This window comes from Oncorhynchus kisutch, unplaced genomic scaffold (genome assembly GCF_002021735.2).
Source record: "Oncorhynchus kisutch isolate 150728-3 unplaced genomic scaffold, Okis_V2 scaffold817, whole genome shotgun sequence".
Classification (NCBI taxonomy): domain Eukaryota; kingdom Metazoa; phylum Chordata; class Actinopteri; order Salmoniformes; family Salmonidae; genus Oncorhynchus; species Oncorhynchus kisutch.
Window position 1 is genome coordinate 19,985 of NW_022262762.1, and position 21,799 is coordinate 41,783.

General features: G+C 49.1%; 1 protein-coding gene across 1 annotated transcript; it reads right to left on the bottom strand.

The window, feature by feature from the left end:
• Positions 1-10,796: 10,796 nt before the first annotated feature.
• LOC109877104 (zinc finger and SCAN domain-containing protein 2-like) lies at positions 10,797-19,859 on the bottom strand. The gene is made up of 2 exons (XM_031816537.1): positions 19,014-19,859; positions 10,797-11,772 (listed from the first exon to the last, which is right to left on the bottom strand). Exons 1-2 carry the CDS (start codon positions 19,624-19,626, stop codon positions 11,126-11,128), a joined length of 1,260 nt encoding a protein of 419 aa, XP_031672397.1. The 5' UTR covers positions 19,627-19,859; the 3' UTR covers positions 10,797-11,125.
• Between the last annotated feature and the right edge of the window lie 1,940 nt (positions 19,860-21,799).

The window sequence follows — 21,799 nt, forward strand, 5'->3', positions numbered from 1 at the left end:
TTATATATCAGTGTAGGGGCTGTCCCCCCCCCCCCTCCTCTACACCATCATATATCAGTGTAGGGGCTGTCCCCCCCCCCTCCTCTACACCATCATATAGCAGTGTAGGGGCTGTTCCCCTCCCCCCTCCACTACACCATCATATAGCAGTGTAGGGACTGTCCCCCCCCCCTCCTCTACACCATCATATAGCAGTGTAGGGGCTGTCCCCCCCCCCCCCCCTCCTCTACACCATCATATAGCAATGTAGGGGCTGTCCCCCCCCCCCCCCCCCCCCCCCTCTACACCATCATATAGCAGTGTAGGGGCTGTTCCCCCCCCCCTCCTCTACACCATCATATAGCAGTGTAGGGGCTGTCCCCCCCTCCTCTACACCATCATATATCAGTGTAGGGGCTGTTCCCCCCTCCTCTACACCATCATATATCAGTGTAGGGGCTGTTCCCCCCTCCTCTACACCATCATATATCAGTGTAGGGGCTGTACCCCCCCCCTCCACTACACAGTCATATAGCAGTGTAGGGGCTGTTCCCCCCCCCTCCTCTACACCATCATATATCAGTGTAGGGGCTGTTCCCCCCTCCTCTACACCATCATATATCAGTGTAGGGGCTGTACCCCCCCCTCCACTACACAGTCATATAGCAATGTAGGGGCTGTTCCCCCCCCTCCTCTACACCATCATATAGCAGTGTAGGGGCTGTTCCCCCCCACTACACCATTATATAGCAGTGTAGGGGCTGTCCCCCCCCTCCTCTACACCATCATATAGCAGTGTAGGGGCTGTTCCCCCCCTCCTCTACACCATCATATATCAGTGTAGGGGCTGTTCCCCCCCCTCCTCTACACCATCATATATCAGTGTAGGGGCTGTTCCCCCCGTCCACTACACCATCATATAGCAGTGTAGGGGCTGTTCCCCCCCCTCCTCTACACCATCATATAGCAGTGTAGGGGCTGTCCCCCCCCCCTCCTCTACACCATCATATTTCTGTGTATGGGCTGTTGCCCCCCCTTCTCTACACCATCATATAGCAGTGTAGGGGCTGTTCCCCCCCCCCTCCTCTACACCATCATATAGCAGTGTAGGGGCTGTCCCCCCCCTCCTCTACACCATCATATAGCAGTGTAGGGGCTGTCCCCCCCTCCTCTACACCATCAAATATCAGTGTAGGGGCTGTTCCCCCCCCCCCTCTACACCATCAAATATCAGTGTAGGGGCTGTTCCACCCCCCCCTCCTATACACCATCATATATCAGTGTAGGGGCGGTCCCCCCCTCCACTACACCATTATATATCAGTGTAGGGGCTGTCCCCCCCCTCCCCTCCTCTACACCATCATATAGCAGTGTAAGGGCTGTTTCCCCCCCCCCCCCCCTCCTCTACACCATCATATAGCAGTGTAGGGGCTGTTCCCCCCCCCCCTCCACTACACCATCATATAGCAGTGTAGGGACTGTTCCCCCCCCTCCTCTACACCATCATATAGCAGTGTAGGGGCTGTTGCCCCCCTCCTCTACACCATGATATAGCAGTGTAGGGGCTGTTCCCCCCCTCTTCTACACCATCATATATCAGTGTAGGGGCTGTTCCCCCCCTCCTCTACACCATCATATATCAGTGTAGGGGCTGCCCCCCCCCCCTCCTCCACCATAGGGGCTGTTCCCCTCCTCTACACCATTATATAGCAGTGTAGGGGCTGTTCCCCCCCTCCTCTACACCATCATATAGCAGTGTAGGGGCTGTCCCCCCCTCCTCTACACCATCATATAGCAGTGTAGGGGCTGTTCCCCCCCCCCCTCAACACCATCATATATCAGTGTAGGGGCTGTCCCCCCCCCTCTGCACCATCATATATCAGTGTAGGGGCTGTTCCCCCCCCCTCTACACCATCATATAGCAGTGTAGGGGCTGTTCCCCCCCCCCCCCCTCTACACCATCATATAGCAGTGTAGGGGCTGTTCCCCCCCCCTCCACTACACCATCATATAGCAGTGTAGGGGCTGTCCCCCCCTCCACAACACCCCAATATATCAGTGTACGGCTGCCTCCCTCCCCCCCCCGTTCTCTACACCATTATATATCAGTGTAGGGGCTGTCCCCCCCCTCCCCTCCTCTACACCATCATATAGCAGTGTAGGGGCTGTTCCCCCCCCCCCCCCCCCCCCCCCTCTACACCATCATATAGCAGTGTAGGGACTGTTCCCCCCCTCCTCTACACCATCATATAGCAGTGTAGGGACTGTTCCCCCCCCTCCTCTACACCATCATATAGCAGTGTAGGGGCTGTTCCCCCCCCCTCCACTACACCATCATATAGCAGTGTAGGGGCTGTTCCCCCCAACTCCTCTACACCATCATATATCAGTGTAGCGGCTGTTTCCCCCCCTCCTCTACACCATCATATAGCAGTGTAGGGGCTGTTCCCCCCCCCTCCTCTACACCATCATTTAGCGGTGTAGGGGCTGTCCCCCCCTCATCTACACCATCATATAGCAGTGTAGGGGCTGTTCCCCCCCTCCTCTACACCATCATATAGCAGTGTAGGGGCTGTTCCCCCCCCTCCACTACACCATCATATAGCAGTGTAGGGGCTGTTCCCCCCAACTCCTCTACACCATCATATATCAGTGTAGCGGCTGTTTCCCCCCCTCCTCTACACCATCATATAGCAGTGTAGGGGCTGTTCCCCCCCCCTCCTCTACACCATCATTTAGCGGTGTAGGGGCTGTCCCCCCCTCATCTACACCATCATATAGCAGTGTAGGGGCTGTCCCCCCCCCCTTCTCTACACCATCATATAGCAGTGTAGGGGCTGTCCCCCCCTCCTCTACACCATCAAATATCAGTGTAGGGGCTGTTCCACCCCCCCCTCCTCTACACCATCATATATCAGTGTAGGGGCTGTCCCCCCCTCCACTACACCATTATATATCAGTGTAGGGGCTGTCCCCCCCCTCCCCTGCTCTACACCATCATATAGCAGTGTAGGGGCTGTTCCCCCCCCCTCCTCTACACCATCATATATCAGTGTAGGGGCTGTCTCCCCCTCCACTACACCATCATATAGCAGTGTAGGGGCTGTCCCCCCCCGTCCTCTACACCATTATATATCAGTGTAGGGGCTGTCCCCCCCCCCCCCTCCTCTACACCATCATATATCAGTGTAGGGGCTGTCCCCCCCCCCTCCTCTACACCATCATATAGCAGTGTAGGGGCTGTTCCCCTCCCCCCCTCCACTACACCATCATATAGCAGTGTAGGGACTGTCCCCCCCCCCCCTCCTCTACACCATCATATAGCAGTGTAGGGGCTGTCCCCCCCCCCCTCCTCTACACCATCATATAGCAATGTAGGGGCTGTCCCCCCCCCCCCTCTACACCATCATATAGCAGTGTAGGGGCTGTTCCCCCCCCCCTCCTCTACACCATCATATAGCAGTGTAGGGGCTGTCCCCCCCTCCTCTACACCATCATATATCAGTGTAGGGGCTGTTCCCCCCTCCTCTACACCATCATATATCAGTGTAGGGGCTGTTCCCCCCTCCTCTACACCATCATATATCAGTGTAGGGGCTGTACCCCCCCCCTCCACTACACAGTCATATAGCAGTGTAGGGGCTGTTCCCCCCCCCTCCTCTACACCATCATATATCAGTGTAGGGGCTGTTCCCCCCTCCTCTACACCATCATATATCAGTGTAGGGGCTGTACCCCCCCCTCCACTACACAGTCATATAGCAATGTAGGGGCTGTTCCCCCCCCTCCTCTACACCATCATATAGCAGTGTAGGGGCTGTTCCCCCCCACTACACCATTATATAGCAGTGTAGGGGCTGTCCCCCCCCTCCTCTACACCATCATATAGCAGTGTAGGGGCTGTTCCCCCCCCTCCTCTACACCATCATATATCAGTGTAGGGGCTGTTCCCCCCCCTCCTCTACACCATCATATATCAGTGTAGGGGCTGTTCCCCCCGTCCACTACACCATCATATAGCAGTGTAGGGGCTGTTCCCCCCCTCCTCTACACCATCATATAGCAGTGTAGGGGCTGTCCCCCCCCCCCTCCTCTACACCATCATATTTCTGTGTATGGGCTGTTGCCCCCCCTTCTCTACACCATCATATAGCAGTGTAGGGGCTGTTCCCCCCCCCCCTCCTCTACACCATCATATAGCAGTGTAGGGGCTGTCCCCCCCCCTCCTCTACACCATCATATAGCAGTGTAGGGGCTGTCCCCCCCTCCTCTACACCATCAAATATCAGTGTAGGGGCTGTTCCCCCCCCCCTCTACACCATCAAATATCAGTGTAGGGGCTGTTCCACCCCCCCCTCCTATACACCATCATATATCAGTGTAGGGGCGGTCCCCCCCTCCACTACACCATTATATATCAGTGTAGGGGCTGTCCCCCCCCTCCCCTCCTCTACACCATCATATAGCAGTGTAAGGGCTGTTTCCCCCCCCCCCCTCCTCTACACCATCATATAGCAGTGTAGGGGCTGTTCCCCCCCCCCCCTCCACTACACCATCATATAGCAGTGTAGGGACTGTTCCCCCCCCTCCTCTACACCATCATATAGCAGTGTAGGGGCTGTTGCCCCCCTCCTCTACACCATGATATAGCAGTGTAGGGGCTGTTCCCCCCCTCTTCTACACCATCATATATCAGTGTAGGGGCTGTTCCCCCCCTCCTCTACACCATCATATATCAGTGTAGGGGCTGCCCCCCCCCCTCCTCCACCATAGGGGCTGTTCCCCTCCTCTACACCATTATATAGCAGTGTAGGGGCTGTTCCCCCCCTCCTCTACACCATCATATAGCAGTGTAGGGGCTGTCCCCCCCTCCTCTACACCATCATATAGCAGTGTAGGGGCTGTTCCCCCCCCCCCCTCAACACCATCATATATCAGTGTAGGGGCTGTCCCCCCCCCTCTGCACCATCATATATCAGTGTAGGGGCTGTTCCCCCCCCCTCTACACCATCATATAGCAGTGTAGGGGCTGTTCCCCCCCCCCCCCTCTACACCATCATATAGCAGTGTAGGGGCTGTTCCCCCCCCCTCCACTACACCATCATATAGCAGTGTAGGGGCTGTCCCCCCCTCCACAACACCCCAATATATCAGTGTACGGCTGCCTCCCTCCCCCCCCCCCGTTCTCTACACCATTATATATCAGTGTAGGGGCTGTCCCCCCCCTCCCCTCCTCTACACCATCATATAGCAGTGTAGGGGCTGTTCCCCCCCCCCCCCCCCCCCCCCCCCTCTACACCATCATATAGCAGTGTAGGGACTGTTCCCCCCCTCCTCTACACCATCATATAGCAGTGTAGGGACTGTTCCCCCCCCTCCTCTACACCATCATATAGCAGTGTAGGGGCTGTTCCCCCCCCCTCCACTACACCATCATATAGCAGTGTAGGGGCTGTTCCCCCCAACTCCTCTACACCATCATATATCAGTGTAGCGGCTGTTTCCCCCCCTCCTCTACACCATCATATAGCAGTGTAGGGGCTGTTCCTCCCCCCTCCTCTACACCATCATTTAGCGGTGTAGGTGCTGTCCCCCCCTCATCTACACCATCATATAGCAGTGTAGGGGCTGTTCCCCCCCTCCTCTACACCATCATATAGCAGTGTAGGGGCTGTTCCCCCCCCTCCACTACACCATCATATAGCAGTGTAGGGGCTGTTCCCCCCAACTCCTCTACACCATCATATATCAGTGTAGCGGCTGTTTCCCCCCTCCTCTACACCATCATATAGCAGTGTAGGGGCTGTTCCCCCCCCCTCCTCTACACCATCATTTAGCGGTGTAGGGGCTGTCCCCCCCTCATCTACACCATCATATAGCAGTGTAGGGGCTGTCCCCCCCCCTTCTCTACACCATCATATAGCAGTGTAGGGGCTGTCCCCCCCTCCTCTACACCATCAAATATCGGTGTAGGGGCTGTTCCACCCCCCCCTCCTCTACACCATCATATATCAGTGTAGGGGCTGTCCCCCCCTCCACTACACCATTATATATCAGTGTAGGGGCTGTCCCCCCCCTCCCCTGCTCTACACCATCATATAGCAGTGTAAGGGCTGTTACCCCCCACCCCCCCCCCCTCCTCTACACCATCATATATCAGTGTAGGGGCTGTTCCCCTCCTCTACACCATCATATAGCAGTGTAGGGGCTGTTCCCCCCCCTCCACTACACCATCATATAGCAGTGTAGGGGCTGTCCCCCCTCTCCTCTACACCATCATATAGCAGTGTAGGGGCTGTCCCCCCCTCTCCTCTACACCATCATATATCAGTGTAGGGGCTGTTCCCCCCAACTCCTCTACACCATCATATATCAGTGTAGCGGCTGTTCCCCCCCTCCTCTACACCATCATATAGCAGTGTAGGGGCTGTTCCCCCCCCCTCCTCTACACCATCATTTAGCAGTGTAGGGGCTGTCCCCCCCCTCCTCTACACCATGGTATAGCAGTGTAGGGGCTGTTCCCCCCCCTCCTCTACACCATCATATATCAGTGTAGGGGCTGTTCCCCTCCTCTACACCATCATATAGCAGTGTAGGGGCTGTCCCCCCCTCTCCTCTACACCATCATATAGCAGTGTAGGGGCTGTTCCCCCCCCCTCCTCTACACCATCATTTAGCAGTGTAGGGGCTGTCCCCCCCCTCCTCTACACCATGATATAGCAGTGTAGGGGCTGTTCCCCCCCCCTCTTCTACACCATCATATATCAGTGTAGGGGCTGTTCCCCCCCTCCTCTACACCATCATATATCAGTGTAGGGGCTGCCCCCCCCCTCCTCCACCATAGGGGCTGTTCCCCTCCTCTACACCATCATATAGCAGTGTAGGGGCTGTTCCCCTCCTCTACACCATTATATAGCAGTGTAGGGGCTGTTCCCCCCCTCCTCTACACCATCATATAGCAGTGTAGGGGCTGTCCCCCCCTCCTCTACACCATCATATAGCAGTGTAGGGGCTGTTCCCCTCTACACCATCATATATCAGTGTAGGGGCTGTTCCCCCCCCCCCCCTCAACACCATCATATATCAGTGTAGGGGCTGTCCCCCCCCCCCTCTGCACCATCATATATCAGTGTAGGGGCTGTCCCCCCCCCCCCTCTACACCATCATATAGCAGTGTAGGGGCTGTTCCCCCCTCTACACCATCATATAGCAGTGTAGGGGCTGTTCCCCCCCCCCTCCACTACACCATCATATAGCAGTGTAGGGGCTGTCCCCCCCTCCACAACACCCCAATATATCAGTGTACGGCTGCCTCCCCCCCCCCCCCCGTTCTCTACACCATTATATATCAGTGTAGGGGCTGTCCCCCCCCTCCCCTCCTCTACACCATCATATAGCAGTGTAGGGGCTGTTCCCCCCCCCCCCCTCCTCTACACCATCATATAGCAGTGTAGGGACTGTTCCCCCCCTCCTCTACACCATCATATAGCAGTGTAGGGACTGTTCCCCCCCCTCCTCTACACCATCATATAGCAGTGTAGGGGCTGTTCCCCCCCCCCTCCTCTACACCATCATATAGCAGTGTAGGGACTGTTCCCCCCCTCCTCTACACCATCATATAGCAGTGTAGGGACTGTTCCCCCCCCCTCCTCTACACCATCATATAGCAGTGTAGGGGCTGTTCCCCCCCCCCTCCTCTACACCATCATATAGCAGTGTAGGGGCTGTCCCCCCCTCATCTACACCATGATATAGCAGTGTAGGGGCTGTCCCCCCCCCTCCTCTACACCATCATATAGCAGTGTAGGGGCTGTTCCCCCCCCTCCTCTACACCATCATATAGCAGTGTAGGGGCTGTTCCCCCCCTCTTCTACACCATCATATATCAGTGTAGGGGCTGTTCCCCCCCTCCTCTACACCATCATATATCAGTGAAGGGGCTGCCCCCCCCCTCCTCCACCATAGGGGCTGTTCCCCTCCTCTACACCATCATATAGCAGTGTAGGGGCTGTTCCCCTCCTCTACACCATTATATAGCAGTGTAGGGGCTGTTCCCCCCCCCCTCCACTACACCATCATATAGCAGTGTAGGGGCTGTTCCCCCCCCCCCCCCTCCACTACACCATCATATAGCAGTGTAGGGGCTGTTCCCCTCCCCTCCACCATGATATAGCAGTGTAGGGGCTGTCCCCCCCCCTCCTCTACACCATCATATATCAGTGTAGGGGCTGTTCCCCCCCCCTCCTCTACACCATCATATAGCAGTGTAGGGGCTGTTCCCCCCCTCTTCTACACCATCATATATCAGTGTAGGGGCTGTTCCCCCCCTCCTCTACACCATCATATAGCAGTGTAGGGGCTGTCCCCCCCTCCTCTACACCATCATATAGCAGTGTAGGGGCTGTTCCCCTCCTCTACACCATCATATATCAGTTTAGGGGCTGTTCCCCCCCCCTCTACACCATCATATATCAGTGTAGGGGCTGTTCCCCCCCCTCCTCTACACCATCATATAGCAGTGTAGGGGCTGTTCCCCCCCCCTCTACACCATCATATATCAGTGTACGGGCTGTTCCCCCCCTCCTCTACACCATCATATAGCAGTGTAGGGGCTGTTCCCCCCCCTCCACTACACCATCATATAGCAGTGTAGGGGCTGTTCCCCCCAACTCCTCTACACCATCATATATCAGTGTAGCGGCTGTTCCCCCCCCTCCTCTACACCATCATATAGCAGTATAGGGGCTGTTCCCCCCCCCCTCCTCTACACCATCATATAGCAGTATAGGGGCTGCCCCCCCCCTCCTCCACCATAGGGGCTGTTCCCCTCCTCTACACCATCATATAGCAGTGTAGGGGCTGTTCCCCTCCTCTACACCATTATATAGCAGTGTAGGGGCTGTTCCCCCCCCCCTCCACTACACCATCATATAGCAGTGTAGGGGCTGTTCCCCCCCTCCACTACACCATCATATAGCAGTGTAGGGGCTGTTCCCCTCCTCTACACCATCATATATCAGTGTAGGGGCTGTCCCCCTCCCCCCTCTACACCATCATATATCAGTGTAGGGGCTGTTCCCCCCCCTCTACACCATCATATATCAGTGTAGGGGCTGTTCCCCCCCTCCTCTACACCATCATATAGCAGTGTAGGGGCTGTCCCCCCCTCCTCTACACCATCATATAGCAGTGTAGGGGCTGTTCCCCTCCTCTACACCATCATATATCAGTGTAGGGGCTGTTCCCCCCCCTCTACACCATCATATATCAGTGTAGGGGCTGCCCCCCCCCCCCTCTGCACCATCATATATCAGTGTAGGGGCTGTCCCCCCCCCCCCCCTCTACACCATCATATAGCAGTGTAGGGGCTGTTGCCCCCCCCTCCTCTACACCCTCATATATCAGTGTAGGGGCTGTCCCCCCCCCCCCCCTCTATACCATCATATAGCAGTGTAGGGGCTGCTTCTGTCCTGTCCCCCCCCCCCCCCCTCCCCTCCTCTACACCATCATATAACAGTGTAGGGGCTGTTCCCCTGTAGTAGTAACAGATCCATTCAGCTATGGAGCCTCCATCCTACTAAACTACACTGTAGCAGTTACAGATCCATACAGCCTCCATCCTACTAAACTACACTGTAGTAGTAACAGATCCATACAGCCTCCATCCTACTAAACTACACCTCAGCTACTCTTCCTGAGTTAAGCTTATATATATATACAGGACCAGTCAAAACTTGACACCTCCTCATTCAAGAGTTTCTCTTTATTTTCTATATTGTAAAATATACTCAGCAAAAAAAGAAACATCCTCTCACTGTCAACTGCGTTTATTTTCAGCAAACTTAACATGTGTAAATATTTGTTGGAACATAACAAGATTTAACAACTTACATAAACTGAACAAGTTCCACAGACATGTGACTAACAGAAATGGAATAATGTGTCCCTGAACAAATGGGGGGTCAAAATCAAAAGTAACAGTCAGTATCTGCTGTGGCCACCAGCTGCATTAAGTACTGCAGTGCATCTCCTCCTCAGTTCCTGCTGTGAGATGTTACCCCACTCTTCCACCAAGGCACCTGCAAGTTCCCAGACATTTCTGGGGGGAATGGCCCTAGCCATCACCCTTCGATCCAACAGGTCCCAGGCGTGCTCAATGGGATTGAGATCTGGGCTCTTTGCTGGCCATGGCTGAACACTGATATTCCTGTCTTGCAGGAAATCACGCACAGAACGAGCAGTATGATTGGTGGCATTGTCATGCTGGAGGGTCATGTCAGGATAAGCCTGCAGGAAGGGTACCACATGAGGGAGGAGGATGTCTTCCCTGTAACACACAGCATTGAGATTGCCTGCAATGACAACAAGCTCAGTCCGATGATGCTGTGACACATACTTGGGTAACTCTGTATTTGGGCTGCAATCTGAGGTGCAGTTAACTCTAATGAATTTATCCTCTGCAGCAGTGGTAACTCAGCGTCTTCCTGTGGCAGTTCTCATGAGAGCCAGTTTCCTCATAGCGCCTGATGTTTTTTGCGACTGTACTTGAAGAAACTTTCAAAGTTCTTAATTTTCCTGATTGTTGTTTTAAAGTAATGATGGATTGTCGTTTCTCTTTGCTTATTTGAGCTGTTCTTGACATAATATGGACTTGGTCTTTTACCCAATAGGGCTATCTTCTGTATACCCCCCCTACCTTGTCACAACACAACTGATTGGCTCAAACGCATTAAGAAGGAAAGAAATTCCACAAATTAACTTAACAAGGCACACCTGTAATCGAAATGCATTCCAGGTGATTACGTCATGAAGCTGGTTGAGAGAATGCCAAGAGTGTGCAAAGCTGTCATCAAGGCAAAGGGTGGATACTTTGAGGAATCTCAAAAATGAAAAAAACAAATGTAGACCTATTTGTGAGTATGATTAAATATATACAATTAGATTTCATGACAAAACCATAAGCCAGAACATGTATTTCCACAATGAGTAGTGACATGAAGAGTATGTATTCTCTCATGCTCTTTCAGGACCATTAATTGGGTAAAACTCTTTCACACTGGGAGCAGAGGTGAGGCTACCCTCCTTTGTGTGTCATCTCATGTGTTTTCAGGTACCCTAACCGGGTAAAACCAGTTCCACACTGAGATCATTGGAAAGGCTTCTCCCCTGTGTGTGCCCTCTCATGACTTTTCAGGCTCCTTAATTGGGTAAAACTCTTTCCACACTGAGAGCATTGGAATGGCTTCTCTCCTGTGTGTATTCTCTCATGTGTTCTCAGGTTCCCAATCCGAGTAAAACTCTTTCCACACTGCGAGCATTGGAATGGCTTTTCTCCTGTGTGTATTCTCTTATGCTCTTTCAGTTGCCCTGACCAACTGAAACTCTTTTCACAATGGGAACAGTGGTAAGGCTTTTCCCCTGTGTGTATTCTCTCATGTGATTTCAGGTCCCCTGATCGGGAAAATGTATTTCCACACTCAGAGCATTGGAATGGTTTTTCCCCTGTGTGTTTTCTCCAATGAACTTTCAGTTGTGCTGGCTCGATAAATCTCTTTCCACACTGGAAGCAGTGATAAGGCTTATCTCCTGTGTGTATTCTCTCATGAGATTTTAGGTTCCCTAACCGGGTAAAACTCATTCCACACTGAGAGCAGTTGTAAGACTTCTTCTCTGCGTGTGTTCTCTTGTGGTTTTTAAGATTCCCTAAATGGTTAAAACTCTTTCCACACTGGGAACAGTGGTGTCGTCTCGTTGGTTCAGACGTCTCTGGTTCCTCTGAGTCGGGTCTCTCTTCTGCCAAAGACAAACAGAGTGGTTAAAACAGGGAGACCTGAATGAAATCTCCACATACATTTTAGTCATTTAGTCAGACCCTCTTATCCAGAGTGCTCTTAGCATGTGATGCATGTGCTCCATTCTCTCTTAGCATGTGCTCCATTGTCTCTTAGCATGTGATGCATGTGCTCCATTGTTCACATGACCCATGTATTTTACACTGTGTGGCTTTAAGGGAATAGTATGGTCACTATCCAGAGCAACTTGTTAGTGCATCCATCTTAAGGTAGCTTGGTGAGACAACCACAACAGTGATAGTAAATACAGTTTCCCTCAGTTAGTGCATCCATCTTAAGGTAGCTTGGTGAGACAACCACAACAGTGATAGTAAATACAGTTTCCCTCAGTTAGTGCATCCATCTTAAGGTAGCTTGGTGAGACAACCACAACAGTGATAGTTAACATGTCTCAGATGGGCTACGTATTCACCAATTGGATGGTTTCTCTCATCGAGCGGGTTCTAGAAGTATCTGGACGTTTGGATTGATAAAGATCTAAAGTCTAGAAAACACGAAGCTCGTTAAAAAGCTCCAATGTAAAGTAGACTTCTTCTTTTTAGAAATACATCTTGGCCTCTCCACAAAGAGCAGGAAGCAGATGACAACTTTCCTGCCATTCTTGACTATGGTGGCGCCATTTACCAGAATGCAGCAGCTGACAACTTTCCTGCCATTCTTGACTATGGTGGGCGCCATTTACCAGAATGCAGCAGATGACAACTTTCCTGCCATTCTTGACTATGGTGGGCGCCATTTACCAGAATGCAGCAGATGACAACTTTCCTGCCATTCTTGACTATGGTGGCGCCATTTACCAGAATGCAGCAGATGACAACTTTCCTGCCATTCTTGACTATGGTGGCGCCATTTACCAGAATGCAGCAGATGACAACTTTCCTGCCATTCTTGACTATGGTGGCGCCATTTACCAGAATGCAGCAGATGACAACTTTCCTGCCATTCTTGACTATGGTGGGCGCCATTTACCAGAATGCAGCAGATGACAACTTTCCTGCCATTCTTGACTATGGTGGGCACCATTTACCAGTATGCAGCAGATGACAACTTTCCTGCCATTCTTGACTATGGTGGCGCCATTTACCAGAATGCAGCAGATGACAACTTTCCTGCCATTCTTGACTATGGTGGCGCCATTTACCAGAATGCAGCAGATGACAACTTTCCTGCCATTCTTGACTATGGTGGGCGCCATTTACCAGAATGCAGCAGATGACAACTTTCCTGCCATTCTTGACTATGGTGGGCGCCATTTACCAGAATGCAGCAGATGACAACTTTCCTGCCATTCTTGACTATGGTGGCGCCATTTACCAGAATGCAGCAGATGACAACTTTCCTGCCATTCTTGACTATGGTGGGCGCCATTTACCAGAATGCAGCAGATGACAACTTTCCTGCCATTCTTGACTATGGTGGGCGCCATTTACCAGAATGCAGCAGATGACAACTTTCCTGCCATTCTTGACTATGGTGGCGCCATTTACCAGAATGCAGCAGATGACAACTTTCCTGCCATTCTTGACTATGGTGGGCGCCATTTACCAGAATGCAGCAGATGACAACTTTCCTGCCATTCTTGACTATGGTGGGCGCCATTTACCAGAATGCAGCAGATGACAACTTTCCTGCCATTCTTGACTATGGTGGGCGCCATTTACCAGAATGCAGCAGATGACAACTTTCCTGCCATTCTTGACTATGGTGGGCGCCATTTACCAGAATGCAGCAGATGACAACTTTCCTGCCATTCTTGACTATGGTGGGCGCCATTTACCAGAATGCAGCAGATGACAACTTTCCTGCCATTCTTGACTATGGTGGCGCCATTTACCAGAATGCAGCAGATGACAACTTTCCTGCCATTCTTGACTATGGTGGGCGCCATTTACCAGAATGCAGCAGATGACAACTTTCCTGCCATTCTTGACTATGGTGGCGCCATATACCAGAATGCAGCAGATGACAACTTTCCTGCCATTCTTGACTATGGTGGGCGCCATTTACCAGAATGCAGCAGATGACAACTTTCCTGCCATTCTTGACTATGGTGGCGCCATTTACCAGAATGCAGCAGATGACAACTTTCCTGCCATTCTTGACTATGGTGGCGCCATTTACCAGAATGCAGCAGATGACAACTTTCCTGCCATTCTTGACTATGGTGGGCGCCATTTACCAGAATGCAGCAGATGACAACTTTCCTGCCATTCTTGACTATGGTGGGCGCCATTTACCAGAATGCAGCAGATGACAACTTTCCTGCCATTCTTGACTATGGTGGGCACCATTTACCAGAATGCAGCAGATGACAACTTTCCTGCCATTCTTGACTATGGTGGGCGCCATTTACCAGAATGCAGCAGATGACAACTTTCCTGCCATTCTTGACTATGGTGGCGCCATTTACCAGAATGCAGCAGATGACAACTTTCCTGCCATTCTTGACTATGGTGGGCGCCATTTACCAGAATGCAGCAGATGACAACTTTCCTGCCATTCTTGACTATGGTGGGCGCCATTTACCAGAATGCAGCAGATGACAACTTTCCTGCCATTCTTGACTATGGTGGCGCCATTTACCAGAATGCAGCAGATGACAACTTTCCTGCCATTCTTGACTATGGTGGCGCCATTTACCAGAATGCAGCAGATGACAACTTTCCTGCCATTCTTGACTATGGTGGCGCCATTTACCAGAATGCAGCAGATGACAACTTTCCTGCCATTCTTGACTATGGTGGGCGCCATTTACCAGAATGCAGCAGATGACAACTTTCCTGCCATTCTTGACTATGGTGGCGCCATTTACCAGAATGCAGCAGATGACAACTTTCCTGCCATTCTTGACTATGGTGGGCGCCATTTACCAGAATGCAGCAGATGACAACTTTCCTGCCATTCTTGACTATGGTGGGCGCCATTTACCAGAATGCAGCAGATGACAACTTTCCTGCCATTCTTGACTATGGTGGCGCCATTTACCAGAATGCAGCAGATGACAACTTTCCTGCCATTCTTGACTATGGTGGGCGCCATTTACCAGAATGCAGCAGATGACAACTTTCCTGCCATTCTTGACTATGGTGGGCGCCATTTACCAGAATGCAGCAGATGACAACTTTCCTGCCATTCTTGACTATGGTGGGCGCCATTTACCAGAATGCAGCAGATGACAACTTTCCTGCCATTCTTGACTATGGTGGCGCCATTTACCAGAATGCAGCAGATGACAACTTTCCTGCCATTCTTGACTATGGTGGCGCCATTTACCAGAATGCAGCAGATGACAACTTTCCTGCCATTCTTGACTATGGTGGGCGCCATTTACCAGAATGCAGCAGATGACAACTTTCCTGCCATTCTTGACTATGGTGGCGCCATTTACCAGAATGTAGCAGATGACAACTTTCCTGCCATTCTTGACTATGGTGGCGCCATTTACCAGAATGCAGCAGATGACAACTTTCCTGCCATTCTTGACTATGGTGGCGCCATTTACCAGAATGCAGCAGATGACAACTTTCCTGCCATTCTTGACTATGGTGGGCGCCATTTACCAGAATGCAGCAGATGACAACTTTCCTGCCATTCTTGACTATGGTGGCGCCATTTACCAGAATGCAGCAGATGACAACTTTCCTGCCATTCTTGACTATGGTGGGCGCCATTTACCAGAATGCAGCAGATGACAACTTTCCTGCCATTCTTGACTATGGTGGGCGCCATTTACCAGAATGCAGCAGATGACAACTTTCCTGCCATTCTTGACTATGGTGGGCACCATTTACCAGAATGCAGCAGATGACAACTTTCCTGCCATTCTTGACTATGGTGGGCGCCATTTACCAGAATGCAGCAGATGACAACTTTCCTGCCATTCTTGACTATGGTGGCGCCATTTACCAGAATGCAGCAGATGACAACTTTCCTGCCATTCTTGACTATGGTGGCGCCATTTACCAGAATGCAGCAGATGACAACTTTCCTGCCATTCTTGACTATGGTGGGCGCCATTTACCAGAATGCAGCAGATGACAACTTTCCTGCCATTCTTGACTATGGTGGGCGCCATTTACCAGAATGCAGCAGATGACAACTTTCCTGCCATTCTTGACTATGGTGGCGCCATTTACCAGAATGCAGCAGATGACAACTTTCCTGCCATTCTTGACTATGGTGGCGCCATTTACCAGAATGCAGCAGATGACAACTTTCCTGCCATTCTTGACTATGGTGGCGCCATTTACCAGAATGCAGCAGATGACAACTTTCCTGCCATTCTTGACTATGGTGGGCGCCATTTACCAGAATGCAGCAGATGACAACTTTCCTGCCATTCTTGACTATGGTGGCGCCATTTACCAGAATGCAGCAGATGACAACTTTCCTGCCATTCTTGACTATGGTGGGCGCCATTTACCAGAATGCAGCAGATGACAACTTTCCTGCCATTCTTGACTATGGTGGGCGCCATTTACCAGAATGCAGCAGATGACAACTTTCCTGCCATTCTTGACTATGGTGGCGCCATTTACCAGAATGCAGCAGATGACAACTTTCCTGCCATTCTTGACTATGGTGGCGCCATTTACCAGAATGCAGCAGATGACAACTTTCCTGCCATTCTTGACTATGGTGGGCGCCATTTACCAGAATGCAGCAGATGACAACTTTCCTGCCATTCTTGACTATGGTGGGCGCCATTTACCAGAATGCAGCAGATGACAACTTTCCTGCCATTCTTGACTATGGTGGGCGCCATTTACCAGAATGCAGCAGATGACAACTTTCCTGCCATTCTTGACTATGGTGGGCGCCATTTACCAGAATGCAGCAGATGACAACTTTCCTGCCATTCTTGACTATGGTGGCGCCATTTACCAGAATGCAGCAGATGACAACTTTCCTGCCATTCTTGACTATGGTGGCGCCATTTACCAGAATGCAGCAGATGACAACTTTCCTGCCATTCTTGACTATGGTGGCGCCATTTACCAGAATGCAGCAGATGACAACTTTCCTGCCATTCTTGACTATGGTGGGCGCCATTTACCAGAATGCAGCAGATGACAACTTTCCTGCCATTCTTGACTATGGTGGGCGCCATTTACCAGAATGCAGCAGATGACAACTTTCCTGCCATTCTTGACTATGGTGGGCGCCATTTACCAGAATGCAGCAGATGATACTCTTAAACCTCTGGATGCCATCTACCTTGGTGCCCTTCTTTTTATCACAGGTGACAGTTTTAATCACGGCATCCTGTAATCAGGTGAGCTGGACCTCACTAAAATCCCGTAGATCTCTTCATTACTCCATTCTTATGTGATCTCAGGCTGATACAGAAAGACTCATCCATGCATTTATTACAAGCAGGCTTGACTACTGTAATGCTCTCCTGGCTGGTCTACCCAAGAAAGCCTTTGGTCAACTGCAAAGTATACAGTATGCTGCAGCACGGGTACTGACCAAGACCAGACAGAGAACATACTGATTTGAAGGTCTCTGTACTGGCTGCCTGTGAGTTTTAGAATTAATTTTAAAATGATTCTATTGGTTTTTAAATCAATCCATGATTGAGCACCAATACGTGTCAGACATGTTTTTAAGTGATGTACCCAGTAGGTCCCTCAGGTCCTCTGGCCTTTTAACTATCCCAAAGCCTAGGACCAAGAGGCATGGAGAGGGAGCCTTTAGTTACTATACCCCCAGACTCTGGACTAGACGGCTAGAGAACCTGAGGGGGACCAAGAGGCATGGAGAGGGAGCCTTTAGTTACTATACCCCCAGACTCTGGACTAGACGGCTAGAGAACCTGAGGGGGACCAAGAGGCATGGAGAGGGAGCCTTTAGTTACTATACCCCCAGACTCTGGACTAGCCTACTAGAGAACCTGAGGGGGACCATGAGGCATGAAGAGGCAGCCTTGAGTTAATTTCATTATTTTTTTAAATTTCATTTTACCTTTATTTAACTAGGCAAGTCAGTTAAGAACAAATTCTTATTTTCAATGACAGCCTAGGAACAATGAATTAACTCCCTTGTTCAGGGGCAGAATGACAGATTTTTTACCTTGTTAGCTCGGGGATTCTATCTTGCAACCTTCCAGTTACTAGTGCTAACACTCGAACCACTAGGCTACCTGCCGCCCCAGCAGGTAGCCTAATATGCCCCCAGCCTCTGGAATAGCCTGCCAGAGAACCTGATGGGGGCTGAAACTGAGGACATATTTAAAAGAGATCAACACCTTTTTAGCAGTGCTTTTCCTCAGCTTTTTAGTCATTCAGTTGTATTGTTCTTCTTCATGTGTTGTGTGGTAAAGGTTTCAGTTTGTATTGTTCTTCTTCATGTGTTGTGTGGTAAAGGTTTCAGTTTGTATTGTTCTTCTTCATGTGTTGTGTGGTAAAGGTTTCAGTTGTATTGTTCTTCTTCATGTGTTGTGTGGTAAAGGTTTCAGTTTGTATTGTTGTTCATGTGTTGTGTGGTAAAGGTTTCAGTTTGTATTGTTGTTCATGTGTTGTGTGGTAAAGGTTTCAGTTTGTATTGTTGTTCATGTGTTGTGTGGTAAAGGTTTCAGTTTGTATTGTTGTTCATGTGTTGTGTGGTAAAGGTTTCAGTTTTTGTTTGTTGTTCTTTAATTGTATATCCTCTTATGTGTTTTGTAGTAAATATTTCAGTTTTATTTTCAGTGTTTTTATTTATTTCCTGTAAAGGACATTGTTTTGCATTCCATGTCTGAAATGTGCTGTATAAATAAAGCTTGATTTGAATATTTAGCATGCTCCGAACACCTGTGTGTAAGCTAACTAGGGGAGGAAGTTTAGTTTGACAATTGGAGCCATACACAGTGTTTAGATCCGTGCAAAACTGCTACAGTACGTCTCTTTTCTATTTCAAAGAATCTTTGTCGCTGACATGAACTATAACGGGCATATCAGCATGTATTCTAAAACTGTTGGAGCACAGCGTCGGAATTGTAGTTTACATGGAGCCAAATGTGGGTGAATGTAATAGCTGAAAACCCTACATACATAGAAGGGTTTTCAAGAGCTTAAATATTATTAATGTAAAAGTCCATGTACCAATCAGATTGGCCCTTTAACAATTCCTATAGTACTGAACAACCTATTCATGTGTAGACAGTGCGAAGTCTATGCCCATTTTTAAGACAATACTCACTGGTGTTAATCAGATCTTCAGTCTCCTCTTCCTCTCCTTCCTCCTCTTTCACTCCCAAAACATCTTCATCCTTTACCTTCATTGAGATATCGTCCTCTTCCTCTCTAAAAGGTTCTTCCACTTTTTTCACTATAACATCCTCATCTTCCTCCTGTTTAATTCTGAAAGCTTCTACCTCTTCCTCTTCCACTGTGACAGCCTCTATCCCCTCTTCCTCTTCCACTGTGACAGCCTCTATCCCCTCTTCCTCTTCCACTGTGACAGCCTCTATCCCCTCTTCCTCTTCAAAAAGATCTTTCTCTTTTTTCACGATAACATCTTCCTCTTCCTCCTTTTTTATTCTGAAAGCTTCTACCTCCTCCTCTACCACCGCGACAGCCTCTATCCCCTCTTCCTCTTTCACTCCAAAAATATATTTTTCTTTTTTCAAGACAACATCCTCCTGTTCTTCTGTCGGTGTGATTTCCTCCTGTTTTATTCTGAAAGCTTCTTCTTCTTTCACTGTAATATTATCATCCTCTTCTTTTACGACAATGTTCAGCTCCAGAGCTCCTTTCTCCGTCCAGCAGACATCCTCTTCTTTAGCAAGGGGCGAGTAGCTTAGTGAGCTCATGGTAAGGGAACGTTAGCTAGCTAGGTAGCATTAGCTACTAGCCTAGTGCTAGGCTCAGAATCAAATCATTCTGAACAAATTAATAAATTGAACAAGTACGTTAAGTTAACTCCTATATACGTACAAATAATTGTGTCTAAAATACCTATTAATATAAACAAAATAGTCAAAGTAGCTTCAATTATTCGGTTTTATGTCGGCTAGCAAGCTACCGATGTGGCTGATTCAGTAGTCGACAGCCTCCCGTCCACTAGATTATACGTCACGCAAGAAGAATCACTGAAATACTCATATCGCCATCTGCTGACTGGAGTGGGCAACACAATTATCCACTACATAAAATCCAATCTTATTTGTCAAATGCGCCGAATACAACAGCTGTAGACCTTACCGTGAAACGCTTACTCACAAAGCCCTTAACTAAAAATCTCCTTATTTTACTAGGAAAAAAATGTAATACACAAATCAACATACATGATGGAAAAGGGCCTTTAAAAAAAAAATTGATTTGGAAAAATGATTTAGAATCATTCAAACGTATGCAAAACAAAACGTCCCAAATGTATTGACTACATGTCTATGTTTGAAATACGGATTTGTTTTTGTTTTCCTCTTTGCAATTTTGTATTTGGGTAAAATCCCTCTGGCTGTTCCGTGTTATGTTACTGTTGTTTATTATATATATAGACACAACCAGTCAAAAGTTATTAAATATATATAGACACAACCAGTCAAAAGTTATTAAATATATATAGACACAACCAGTCAAAAGTTATTAAATATATATAGACACTCAAAAATAAAGGAGGACCAAGGCGCTCTTCATATAATTGATTCAAATGTCTTTATTAGTAGAAACAACGGTTTTTTTAAACGACACGTTTTGGCTGCATGGTCTTTTTTTTGTACTCCCCGAGGAAGGCCATGCAGCCGAAACTAATAAAGGCATTTTAATCGATTATATGAAGAGCGCCTTGGTCCTCCTTTATTTTTGAGTGTCAATATATATTTAATAACTTTTTCTTTTTGATGACCAATTTACCCCTTTTACCAAAGAGCACCTTCTATCTACCAAAATGTACCACTGTGTACCTTAGTAGCGCTTCCCTTCCTCCTCTTTCTACTATATATAGACACTACCAGCCAAAAATTTTAGAACACTGACTCATTCCATTTTTTTTATTTTTTACATTTTTCAACATTGTAGAATAATAGTGAAGACATCAAAACTATGAAATAACACATATGGAATCATATAGTAACCAAAAAAGTGTTAAACATACCAAAATATATTTTATATTTGAGATTCTTCTAATAGCCACCCTTTGCCTTGATGACAGCTTTGCACGCTCTCGGCATTCTCTCAAACAGCTTCACCTGCAAAGGTGAATCGGGGGATTGTGGAGGCCAGGTCATCTGATGCAGCACTCTATAACTCTCCTTCTTGGTAAAATAGCCCTTACACAACCTGGAGGTGTGTTGGGTCATTGTCCTGTTGAAAAACAAATGATAGTCCAACTAAGTCCAAACCAGACGGGGTGGCGTACCACTGCAGAATGCTGTGGTAGCCATGCTGGTTAAGTTTGCCTTGAATTCTAAATAAATTACTGACAGTGTCACCAGTAAAGCACCCCAGCCCCATAACACCTCCTCCTCCATGCTTCACGGTGGGAACCACACATGCAGAGATCATCCGTTCACCCACACCGCGTATCACAAAGACACGGCGATTGGAACCAAAAATCTCAAATTTGGACACCGGTCTAATGTCCATTGCTCGTGTTTCTTGGCCCAAGCAAGTCTCTTCTTCTTATTGGTGTCCTTTAGTAGTGGTTTCCTTGCAGCAATTCGACCATGAAGGTCTGATTCACACAGTCTCCTCTGAACAGTTGATGTTGAGATGTGTCTGTTACTTGAACTTTGTGAATAATTTATTTGGGCTGCAATTTCTGAGGCTGATTTTTCAATGTAGAAAATAAGTCATTTAAAAACAACCAGATGTGACGTTTTCTCTTACTTCTTACAGCCAAGTTGTTGTACTAACACCACTAACCAAACAAGGCTCTTGCTGGTGACACTTAAATGAAAGGCTATCTACACCCAAAAATGAAGATTTCTTACATTCTTGTCTCCTGATGTGGTTTAAGCATTGTTGTGGACTTTAAATATCCAC